The 12,633-nt window shown below is 45.7% G+C and overlaps 1 protein-coding gene across 2 annotated transcripts in view; it reads left to right on the forward strand.

Annotated features, from left to right (window-relative positions):
* CNNM1 (cyclin and CBS domain divalent metal cation transport mediator 1) overlaps positions 1-12,633 on the forward strand; it is a 67,504-nt gene that overhangs the window by 51,116 nt on the left and 3,755 nt on the right. For both annotated transcript variants that reach the window (XM_005566161.4, XM_005566162.4), the window contains 3 exons: positions 9,916-10,099; positions 10,248-10,397; positions 12,381-12,482. In XM_005566161.4, coding sequence (XP_005566218.1) covers positions 9,916-10,099; positions 10,248-10,397; positions 12,381-12,482 — 436 coding nt within the window. The remainder of the gene's footprint in view (positions 1-9,915; positions 10,100-10,247; positions 10,398-12,380; positions 12,483-12,633) is intronic.

Below are 12,633 nucleotides of genomic sequence, written 5' to 3' on the forward strand. Positions count from 1 at the left end.
TCATAATTAAAGAGGAGGGGAGCTGTTTCTTCATACCCCTCACTGGGATTGGCATCGCACAGGAGCCTTTAACATTTTCCCCTTTTCTTGTTTCCGTAGGTGTTTTTTCTTGTTGTTTTGGTTTGGTTTTTTTTTGGTTTTGTTTTTTTTTTGACAGAATCTTGCTCTGTTGCCCAGGCTGGAGTGCAGTGACATGATCTCGGCCCACTGCAACCTCCCGCTCCGTGGTTTAAGCAATTCTCCTGCCTCAGCCTCCCAAGTAGCTGGGACTACAGGTGCCTGCCACCATGCCCAGCTAATTTTTGTATTTTTAGTAGAGACAGGATTTCACCATGTTGATCAGGTTGGTCTCTATCTCTTGACTTCATGATCCGCCCGCCTCAGCCTCCCAAAGTGCTGGGATTACAGGTGTGAGCCACCACGCCCGGCCTGTTTTGTTTCCTAGTATTCTGCAAACCATTACAAACTTTGGCCTGAGATCTAGCTAGAGCCCAGTTTATCCCAGGCCAACAAAACACCCAGTGAGTTCACTTGGTAGCTGTTGTACCAGTTGCAGGCTGGGTCATAAGAGGTGCACTGAAATCACTAGGGTGTAAGAAGGTCCTTCTTTCCAGAACACACGCCTTGATTATTTGGAGAGGGGTGTGTGCTGGCTGGTTTTCTGTGTTTCAGGACTTTGTGGACAGCCCTGAGTTAAAACTGATATCAGCCTATAAAAGTAACCTTGAAAAGTAACCATGGAATGTTTCCAGAGGGAGGAATAGAACCTGGGGGATCGCGTGAGACAATAACTATTTTTTGCAGTAAACTGTGCAAGGCACTTTACTGAGTCCTTTGTCTGAATTATCCATTTAATCTCACAGTCACCCTATGAGGTAGGTGTTGCTGTCATTCCCATTTTCTAGATGAAGAGTTGCGGTTTGAGGAGTATAAGGTCACATGGCTAGTAAATGGCACAGCCAAGCTTCAAAGTTGGGTCTTTCCACCTCCAGAATCCAAGCCCTAAAGTCAGTGGGCTTTAGAGTGAGTGATAGGACATCGGAGCTAAAGGAACCCAGGGAAGTGCCTTTACGAGCTGACTGGGCAATGCTCATGGGTGCATATGACTGTGGACACTTAAGTCTAATGTGACAAGGAAGTTAAACCTTAGAAAACCATAGCCCACAATTCTGCTTCTCATAGCTTCCAGCCCTGAATTTTTCTCATTGCTAATGCAGACCTTCCCCAGAAGGGGAGGTAGGGAAAAAAGTGGGAAAAGAAGAACTCTAATATGTTAAGTCTGGTTGGTTGTCGTGTTGGACATGTGATCTGTGAGGAAAGAAATGGAAAGTCATAATATGAGTACGTGATTCAACAAATATTTAATGGAGGCCTGCTGTGTTCTTGGCACTGTTGAGATACTGTGGTGAAGACAGCAAGCTGCTGCCTTTCGGGAGCTTACAGGCTAATGGGGGAGAAAGACGATAACCATACACATAACCTAGGTAATTTCAGGTAGTAATAAGGGCTGTGAAGGGAATAAAGAGGTCATTGGGATCAGTGATTGGGCAGAGAAGGCAAGGAGACTGCTCTTGAAATGGTTATCAGATAGGCTGAGGAAGGACAACTTTGCTGAGACTTGAAAGGGGAGGGGGAGAATGTTCAAGATAGAAACAACAGAGGCTGGAAAGAGTTTGGTAGTTTAAAGTTCTGAGTGCCGGCCCACGGTGTGCAAAGGCAGAGGCTCCATGAGAATGTAACATCAGAGGTGGACACCTGGAATCTTTAGGCCAGAGTAAGGAATTTGGATTCTATTTTAAGTGTGGTGGGATTTTTATTTTGTCTATTTATTTATTTATTTATTTATTTATTTATTTTGTAGAGACAGGGCTCTAACTCCAAACTCTTGGCCTCCAGCAATCCTCCCACCTCAGCCTCCCAAAGTGATGTGATTACAGGCATGAGCCATGGCACTCAGCCAGAATTTTTATGTTTGTTTCTCTTTTCATTTATGTTAGTCCATTTTGGCCACTGTAACAAATGACCATGAACTGTGTGGCTTGAACAGATATTTATTTCTCACCATTCTGGAGGCTGGGAAGTCCAAGGTGCCCACAGATTCAGCATTTGATGAAGGCTCACTACCTAGTTTTCAGATTACCTCTCATTGTATTCTCTCATGGTGGAGAGCAAAGAAAGGAAGTAAACTCTCTCCTTTTTTTTTTTTTTTTTTTTTTTTTTAAATTGAGACAGGGTCTCACCATGTTGACCAGGCTGGTCTTAAACTCTTGGCCTCAAGTGATACTCCCACCTTGGCCTCCCAAAGTGCTGGCAAGCTCTCTTCTCATAAGGGCACTAATCCCATTCATGAGGAATTCACCCTTATATCCTAATCACCTCCCAGAGGCCCCACCTGCTAATACCACCACATTGGGGTTAGGGTTTCAACATATGAATATTGAAGGGACACAAACATTCAGTCCATAACCGTTCATATCAGAAGTTGAGAAAATCAGTATGAAGATTTGGTTTGCTGCTTGGAGTAGAAAAGTGAAGGAGATTTTGAAGAGTCATGTTCAATGGGCAAAACATCATTAGGCTTTACAGATTGGACAGTACTTTCAGGTGATGGATTTGGCAGCTCCTCAGGGGAATGTGCTAAGATGATTACCTAGCATTAAGTTTGTAAGGATTTTCTTAAAACTTGCCGATGGGCTGGGCATGGTGGCTCACGCCTGTAATCCCAGCACTTTGGGAGGCCGAGGTGGGTGGATCACCTGATGTCAGGAGTTCATGACCAGCCTGGCCAACATGGCAAAACCCCATCTCTACTAAAAATACAAAAATTAGCCAGGCATGTTGGCAGGCATCTGTAATCCCAGCTACTCGGGAGGTGGAGGCAGGAGAATCACTTGATCCTGGGAAGCAGAGATGGCAGTGAGCCAAGATCGCGCCACTGTACTCCAGCCTGGGCGACAGAGGGAGACTCTGTCTCAAAAACAAAAACAAAAACAAAACTTGCCAATGATCTCATATCTCCAACCCTAGAACATAAGGAAAAGGAACATTCTGCAAATCACAAGGAACATAAAAGTCTGTTTCCTAATGTGAGATAGTGGCAGTGTTGAGAATGCCAAATCCCAGGTCAATTCTCGGGTGTGTCTGTCCTTTTTGTCCAAACAGAAGACTTTGCTGTGATCAGTGCAGCTGAGCAGCACAGAACTTGGTCTTTCTTTCCATCTGGATATTTTGAAGTTAAGAAGACTAAATTTCAAAAGTAGAGAAGTTGAGAGGAAAGTGGAAACCAATTAAGTGTTATTCAACTGGGCGTAGTGGCTCACACCTGTAATCCCAGCACTTTGGGAAGCTGAGGTAGGCAGATCACCTGAGGTTAGGAGTTTCAGACCAGCCTGGCCAACATGGTGAAACCCTGTCTCTACTAAAAATACAAGAAAAAATAGCCAGGCGTGGTGGTGGACATCTGTAATCTCAGCTGTTCAGGAGGCTGAGGCAGGAGAATCGCTTCAACCCAGGACACGGAGGTTGTAGTGAGCCGAGGTGACGCCAATGTACTCCACCTGAGTGACAAGAGTGAGAGTCTGTCTTCAAAAAAAAAAAAAGTGTTATTCAAAAACCTCTTTAGGCCAGGCACAGTGGCTCACACCTGTAATCCCAGCACTTTGGGAGGCTGAGGCAGGGAGATCACTTGAGGTCAGGAGTTGAAGACCAGCCTGGTCAACATGGCGAAACCCCATCTCTACTAAAAATATAAAAATTACCCAGGCATGGTGGCGGGCACCTGTAATCCCAGCCACTCGGGAGGCTGAGGCAGGATGATTGCTTGAACCCGGGAGGCAGAGGTTGCGGTGAGCCAAGATCGGCGCCATTGCACTCCAACCTGGGCAACAAGAGCGAAACTCCGTCTCAAAAAAAAACTTTGATTAAAATGGGTAGTTCTCCAAAAAGGAATTCTGTGAGTTCAAACTCTTGTTTTAACACAAGTGTCTTTTTTGTCTTGATTTTCTCTTTTCTTTTTTTTAATGTAAAATTCTACCTTAGATTAACATTGAAAATTACCTCCCCCTGATTGATTAGACTGTGTTAGGGATGTTATTTAGACTGCTCATTTATCTACCTCCCTCACCCGTCTCTCCCCGTTTCCTTTTGTTGTTACTGTGTTTTTTAACATGAGGGTTTGTGGGGAAGCTAAAGAGAAGACTGCAATATAAGTGTTTTCACAGGTCAAAGTCCCTGTGGTTGGCTGCTGGAAGGTTTTGCAAGGGCTTTTTATATCCAGCAGACTGAAGGTCCAGGAGTAATTGAACTTCAAGATAAGCTACAAAATGGGATAGAAAGGTGCATCTAATAGTTATCTGGGAAAGGTGTTAAACAAAGCCATGATTAATAGTAGTTAATAAGTTATGAAGGTACCAAAGAATTCTTATGAAGGTTTTTTGAAATGTGTTCTATGTCATCATTAAGCTAAGAATACTTGGCAGATGTCTTACAGTCTGGACTGCATAACCTTGACCAAGATTCCTCATCACCATCTGGTGGCCAAATCCCTAGATTGCAGCATTGTGTCTTCAGGGAGGAATACACCACTTGAAAGTGAAAACAGAACATCATACCATGACAGGAGGCCAGGTGCAGTGGCTCACACCTGTAATCCCACCACTTTGGGAGGCTGAGACAGGAGAATCACTCGAGGCCAGGAGTGTGAGACCAGCCTGGGCAACTAAGTGAGACCCCATCTCAACAAAAATAAATTTTTAAATTAGCCAGGCATGGTGGCATGCACTTGCAGTCCCAGCCACTCGGGAGGCTGAGGCAGGAAGATTGCTTAAACCCAGGAGTTTAAGGTTACAGTGAGCTGTGATCATGCCACTGCACTCCAGCCTGCGCAAGAGAGCAAGACCCTGTCTCTAAAATAAAATGACAAGAGACATCACATTAGCCTAAAGGTTAACTTCCGGACACCTTGGCTGCTAAGTCAAAATGTCCAGAAAGGCACCCTTGCTTTTTGCTAGTTTCAGAATAAACAGACCTCCGCTTCCTTTGTAGCTTAGTAGGTGCTTGGATTGTAAACTGGCCACTCTATAAGAGAACACAATTTGAGCTAAAGCTGTTGCTAATAAATGGTTATATCTACTGCAGTGAAGAGGAAACAAAAACATGGCGTCTGTTGAAAAGTGGCTTGATTCCCTCGATCAGCTAATCAATAAGTATTTGTTAAGCACTAACAATGGTTCTGGGTGCCATGAGCTATACTATAGAAATATAAATCTAATAAAAATATATTCTCTGCCTTATAAGTAGATTAAGACCTAGTTAGAGAGAGGAAGCTTAAGGTAAGTTAAATAATAGTGACCAATGCAGGGTACTATCTAATTCATTACAAAATTATGTGGAATTTTTTTTTTTTTTTTTTTTGATGGAGTCTCTCTCTGTCCCCCAGGCTGGAGTGCAGTGGCACAATCTTGGCTCACTGCAACCTCTGCCTCCTGGTTTCAAGTGATTCTCCTGCCTCAGCCTCCTGAGTAGTCAGGATTACAGGCATGCGCCACCATGCCTGGCTAATTTTTGTATTTTTAGTAGAGACAGGGTTTCACCATGTTGGTCAGGCTGATCTCGAACTCCTGACCTCGTGATCCACCTGCCTCGGCCTCCCAAAGTGCTGGGATTACAGGCGTGAGCCACTGTCTGGAATTTTTTAAGCACTAATTGGCTGGACAATGTACTTTAGGAATTTGGAAAGAACAAGAGGAGAGTTAAGACAATGCCATGCAAAGGGACACCCTTAAACACGTATGGAAGGCAAGTAGACATGGTGCATTCAAGGGACTGGGTAGAGAGAGGAGCTGGGCGGGACCAGTGGTTCTGTCCTGGTGAGTAGTGGGAGTGCTGCTGGCCCTGCGAGGCCAGGTCATGGAAACTGGGCACAGCCGTTCAGGCAGTCCACTAAACCTTCAGCATCCAGTACAGTAGCCAGTAGCCATGTATAAATACAGCCATTTAGTACATGTGGCTGTTCAACGCATGAAGTGTGACTTTTTCAAACTGATGTGCTATAAGTGCAAAATACACATTGTATTTCAAGACCAGTACAAAAAAGAATGTAAAATTCCTCACTAATCACTTTATACTAATCACATGATGATGGGAAATTATTTTGGATATATTGGGTTAAATGAAATACGTTATTAAAATTAACTTTACCTGTTTTTACTTTGTAAAATGTGACCACTAGAAAACTTTGAATTACCCGTGGGACTCACGTTATATTTCTCTTCAGCAGTATTATGCTAGATTAAAAGAAGTTGTCGTAAGTTGTTGAACAAGGGGAAGGAACTGACAAGAAGTGATACCCGAACCTAGAAATGCCTCTGGAAGAAGCAGAGCAGAGTTGGATACATTGACAGTTTGTCAACTATTTCTTTTAAGGCAACACATTGACATGGCAGGAGTTCATGATTTTTAAAAATTTTTTTTAAAAAATGGAGCTGTGTGAAAGCAAGGCTGTTAAGGCCGTGAGTCACATAGATGATTTAGCCATTGGGTGGTACCTTTCCTTTTATATAAACACCCACCAACAGTGCAGACGCTCTCCAGCCCCTGCCCCTCCCCACTCTCACTGCCGTATACTGCTGTGCTTCTTCCCACTAATGGCAGACCCTGGCTGTGGCTGTCTGAATCTTCTCTTTAGCATCACTGACAAGTGGTGGTTTAATATCTGTGTGAATGCCTCCAATGATGAGGAACTCAGTACCTTACAAGGAATTGTGTCCCATTTACTCAGTATTGTTACCAAAACTACTTTCTTCCCATCCTTTTCTCCCTGACAATGCTTAAAGAGAGGGTTAGAGTTCCTGGATCCTTGATACCGGGTAATAAGAGGGGCCTATCATTGTTTTTTAAAAACATGGTGGCTCATACCTGTAATCCCAGCACTTTGGGAGGCCAAGGAGGGTGATGTCACCTGAGGTCGGGAGTTCAAAATCAGCCTGACCAATATGGTGAAACCCTGTATCTACTAAAAGTACAAAAAAATAAGCTGAGCGTCGTGGTGTGCACCTATAGTCCCATCTACTCAGGAGGCTGAAACAGGAGAATTGCTTGAATCTGGGAGGCAGAAGTTGCACCACTGCACTCCAGCCTGGGCAAGACAGAGCAAGACTCCATCTCAAAAAAAATTTTTTTAAAAAGACTGGTACAACTCACTGAAGATAAAATCTGGGCAGAACTTTTCCAAAAATAAATTAGTTGAATAATATAGAGCATTTTGCAGCAACAGTCATTCCCAAGAGACTTCCAGCTTGGGGGATGCAGCCAGTCTACCAACTCAGAGGGGCCCTGAGCCAGCAAATCCATTTCAAAGCCTACTGAAACAGCCCCTTCCTTCTCTCTTCCTCCTCTCCTTTCTTCACTCACTGTCCCTTTCCTTCTGTCCCCCTTCTCCACTGTCCATACTTGGAATTGCCTTCCTTCCCCTACTTTCCCTTTTGCTTTATTTTCTTGATTAAGGATTTATTTTTCCAAGACCTAGTCTTGCTTTCACAGCATCTCCAGTCACACTGACTCTGGGGGCAGAGGGGACACTGCTCCTTGCCCCACCTCCACCCTGTGTGCCATGGGCAATTTAGACATAATGAGATGGTAAGCTTGACAGTTGTCTTTGAAATGTATGCCCATTATAAAGTCAAATGGTGAGACATGCATGTGGGCATGTTTTAAACAACCATTCCTAACAGTTTTGTATAATAGATTCACTCATGTTATCTCATTAACTCTGGGCCTCTTTTATAAGATCAGAGAGGTTAACAATGTGGCCAGTGTATTCATTTGCCCATTGGCTGATTAAAAATGTATATATATTTGGCCAAGGTCTCCCAGCTTGAAAGTGGCAAAATTGGGACTTGAACTTTAGTTCTTGGCAGTATGTTTCCTGCCATATTTCTTAGGTGAAGGGACATTTGTCCTTTGACTAAAGTAGAAGCCAAATCTAAATAACTAAAGAACCCAAATAGAGTAAGATCAACTGCTTTACTGGGCTTACCGAGTGTCATTTAGGGAATTTTCCCATCCTTTGGTGTTAGAGCCAAATTTCCTCATCTTTGGGGGAAATTTTGGAACCTGACTTCTCACTTCCCAACAGAGGGAGTGGCAAAAGTCAGGTGTTCTCAACAAGCACATTGAATCGATTGAAGACTTTGGATAAATGCTAAGTGGAGACCTGTGGTTCCACGCCATAGAGCAAAGAACATACCATTTTGACCTAAAAAATATCAAAGCCAGTTGTTAACACTTTGCTGCTTTGTCCTTTAAAATCCTTCAGAGAAAAAAACCAAAACCTGAGTAGTACCTGTATCTGATTTTAACTAGGTCTTAAGTCAGCAGTTCTCAAAGTGTGATCTCCAGACTAGCAGCACCAGGAACACAGGAACTTGCTAAAAATGCAAATTCTCAGTCTCCACCCCAGACCTAGCAAATGAGAAACTCAGAGTTAAACCCAACAATCTTGTTTTAACAAGTCCTTCAGATAATTCTGATGCTGAGGTTTGAGAATCACTGATTTAAACCATCAATAGAAAACTCTATTTGCCCACCTGAATGGGCAGAAGTATGATTAGAAGCCTGGAATCTCTGTATATGTGTGTCCCATATGCTCTGCAAAAAGGCATGCATTCTTAACTGGTGTTTTATGATTAGATTAGTTGTGCTTAGAATTTGCTTGGTTCTCTTGCAAAATATCCTGAAGTTTGTTGAAGAAAGGATTGATCGTGTCCAGTAAAATAATGGGTCTTGTGAGTAGTTGACAAGGAGCCACTGTTGAGACCTTACCAGATACAAAGCCAACTTCAAGCCTACTCTCTGTCACAGTGTGTAAGCCTCAACCATCCCCCTCCTACTGCCAGCAGAAATCTTTCCTGTTTCAACATGTGATACCAATTCTGCCCCAAAGGAAAGAGAAGGCAAAATGAGCAGAATTTGTTCGTTCTCTAGCGCTAATGCAGTGAAGGGGGGATGAAAACGCTTTAGGAGATGCTATGATTGGGAAGGATATTATGCCACATACCATTTCCATTCTTCTCCCAGTGCCAGCCACTGATGAGCAGTTTCACATCCCTGTACAAGGTGGCACACTACCTAGTCTGTTTTCACTGCTAGCAAGGATTCACAGTGCCTGTCTGTGTTGTATACCCAGAGAACAGGGGTGACCGAGACACCTTCCTGCCTCTTAGAAGAGACATTTGATCTATATTTTTCCTGCCTGGAATCATGGAGACTCCTGTCTGGTCTGGCTGCAGCCTGACCCTCCAGATGCCTTCACTTGTGGCTGACGTTTGACACAGCAGGAAAATCACAAGTCTGACTCCTGTGATTTGAGGAGACAGCTGGGAGACCTCCCTGCTGTGGTCCCTGCCAACATAGGAGCATGACCCTACATCCAGGGATGGGCTTAGTCCAAATCAGAAATGCCTGTGTTCTCTCAGGCCCTAGCCTCCAGCTTCCCAACACTGAGACCTGGGGCATGAGAGCTTCGCTGCTGGAGTCCTACCTTATTCTCACCAAGTCACCCCCGACTGACCCTTTGGGCCTTTGGCAATAGTATAAATGTGTGTTTTAAACTTCTCCATGGACAACCACCCGGCTCTCTGAAGATGCCCTCCATCCTCTCCAGCGTCTCAGAAGGTTTGGTTCTTCCAGGTGCCAATAAAAAGGAACAGTGGGAGCTGGTGGCAGACCAGCAAAGGGCCCCTCACTGTCCCTGCTGGACTGCTACAGCGTGGGTAAGGCCCCCGTTGGTGGATCTCAGGCCTCAGAGGCCGAGGGTTCCAAGCACCCCAGCGAGGCTGCCCCCGAGCCTGGGAAGGCTGGCTGCATCCAGGAGGGCTCTGCCTAGCTGCTCCTAAGCTCCTGCCCTCTTCCTTCCAGATCACACGGCAGCAGTATCAGAATGCACTCACTGCCTGCCACATGGACAGCTCACCTCAGTCCCCTGACATGGAGGCCTTCACAGATGGGGACTCCACCAAGGCCCCCACAACCCGGGGCACACCCCAGACCCCTAAGGATGACCCCGCCATCACGCTCCTGAACAACAGGAACAGCCTGCCGTGTAAGTCAGCTGGGCAGACGGGCAGGCCGGGCTGGTGTGGGGTGAGGACGACCCTGCCTTCCTCTTCTAGCCCTGCCCAGGGCTCACACCACCTGAGCCCTGGGTCTTCTCCAAAGCAGAGAGGTGATGCACGTGCTGTCCTCCCCAGGCAGCCGCTCAGATGGGCTGAGAAGCCCCGGCGAGGTAGTGTACCTGAGGATGGAGGAGCTGGCCTTCACCCAGGAAGAAATGACTGACTTCGAGGAGCACAGCACACAGCAGCTCACACTGTCTCCGGTAGCCGTTCCCACGACAGCAGGTCAGGGAGGCCGACTGGGCCTAGCAGAACAAGGGGGATCATCGCCTTTGGGTACTGGGATGGCCCGGGGAAAGCTGGCTGAGGGGAGCCCTGGGACCGCAGCCCCTGCGTTAAACCTCCAACCTCCTTACACAGCCAGGGAAAGGAAACATTTACTGAGCACCTACCATGCATCAGGCCCTGTCTGATTCATTCTCCCAGGAAAACTGTGTAGGGCAGTATTAGGAGTTGGGTTTCTGCCTGGATTCAGACCCTGGCTCCTTCATTTAGGAGTTATGCAATTTTAGGCAAGTTATTAAACCTAAGACTCAGTTTTTTTTGTCTGAATAGATAAGTCTCCTTATGTTAATAGGTATAAATTATGACAGCTATCTTATAAAGTAGCTTTGAGCATAAATGAGATAATGTACATAAAAGGCATATCACAGTGTTCAGTACCATGCTTTATAAATGTTACGTAGCTATTATTAGGCCTACCTCACAGATTAGGAAACTGATTAGGAAACATTCTAACTAGCTGTGGCTTTGACCAAAGGTGTAGTCTATAGACTTTTCCTGAGGTCTCGGATCATATCACCTCCGAGACGCTGAACACTGCTGCCTTGACAGTGGTGTTGCTCTGAGCGCCCAGGGTCCCAGCAGTCCTGAGAAGCTTCTGTGTTTGCCTCTCTAAGATGTACTTCCCCAAGCTTTCAGTAGCCCCCTAAGCCTGCACCCAAGCCAGTAGTTCCCCTGCCAGACCTACTCCAATCCATAGTATAAGACTCCTCAAGTCCAGAGCAACAACCTGAAAAAGTGCTCAAAGATTTTTAAAGTTGGCCTGGCACGGTGGCTCGTGCCTGTAATCCCACACTTTGGGAGGCCCAGGCAGGCAGATCACCTAAGGTCAGGGGTTCGAGACCAGGCTGACCAACAATGGTGAAATCCCGTCTCTACTAAAAACACAAAAATTAGCCGGGCATGGTGGCGGGCGCCTGTAATCCCAACTACTCAGGAGGCTGAGGCAGGAGAATCGCTTGAACCTGGGAGGCGGAGGTTGCAGTGAGCCGAGATGGCACCACTGCACTCCAGCCTGGGCGACAGAGTGGACTCTGTCTCAAAAAAAAAAAAATTTAAAGTCAACAAGACAATATGCTTGAACTTGTGGCTGACCCACAAAATCTGAGACATACATGGTCACTGTTCCAGGACCTGAATTTAGAACTGATGTTCTTTTTCTGCCCTCAACACCAAATCTAGTAGCTAAAGCACACAGCAAGAAAATGTAACAAACGAGTAAGAACGAAGGTGATGGAGTAGTCTTGGAGATCATCTAGTCCACCCTCGTCCTGTGACACATGAGGACCCTGGAGGCCTAGAGAGGGGAAACAACTTGCTCAAGTCCAAAAACTGCATCATTAGCAGGCTCAGCCTCATGGCTTCAGTGCAGTGCAGTTTCCAGCACACCACTCTGCCTTCTGTTTAGGTTTTTATTTGCATTGGTGGTAAGGCTTGGCCCCCTTCTGGGCTCTCAGGTTCTGTAATTCTTTGAACTCCCATTGAGTCCTGCGGGAGAAGACAGGGACAATGTTGTTGAACCCTGTGGCTTTCTGGGGTTTGTGCAAATAGACCAAGGAGACCTCCACCTGTCCTCACGTGTGCTTTTAGTCTGGCAAATAGACTGGATGGAGAACACGTTGTTCTCTAACCCCTCTCTCTTGCCAAAAAGTGTTTGAGGAGAGGGAATGATTTCTGACTTTGCATGGATCGTTGCATTCCTGCTCCTGTTCTCCATCTTTTTGTTCCTTTTGTGGCACTAAAATGCCTCTTGCTAACTAATGACACCCAGCACTTTCCTGGGCATCCCTGCCTTATTACACCACCCTCGCTTTGGCTCACGTCTTAAACTTCACCTGCTGAGGGATGTCACTCAGAATCACCCTGTCTTGATGCCTGAGTGTGTAGGTTGAGACAACTTGAGTTCTCTCTTCTTTCCTTTCTCAGCATCAGATAGCGAATGTTGTAACATCAACCTGGATACAGAGACCAGCCCCTGCAGTAGCGATTTTGAGGAAAACGTGGGCAAGAAGCTGCTGAGAACCTTGAGTGAGTAGCTAGTTCTTCACCCAGATGAAAGCCACCCTGCTGATGGTTAGTAGGAAAAACATGTTAGCATCTTCCTCCTGAGGGAGGAGCCAGGGACTCCTCTTAGAAACCCTAATGAAGTACAATTGTGGAAATCCGCAAAAGGGATTGG

The sequence above is a fragment of the Macaca fascicularis genome, chromosome 9 (assembly GCF_037993035.2).
Source record: "Macaca fascicularis isolate 582-1 chromosome 9, T2T-MFA8v1.1".
NCBI lineage: Eukaryota > Metazoa > Chordata > Mammalia > Primates > Cercopithecidae > Macaca > Macaca fascicularis.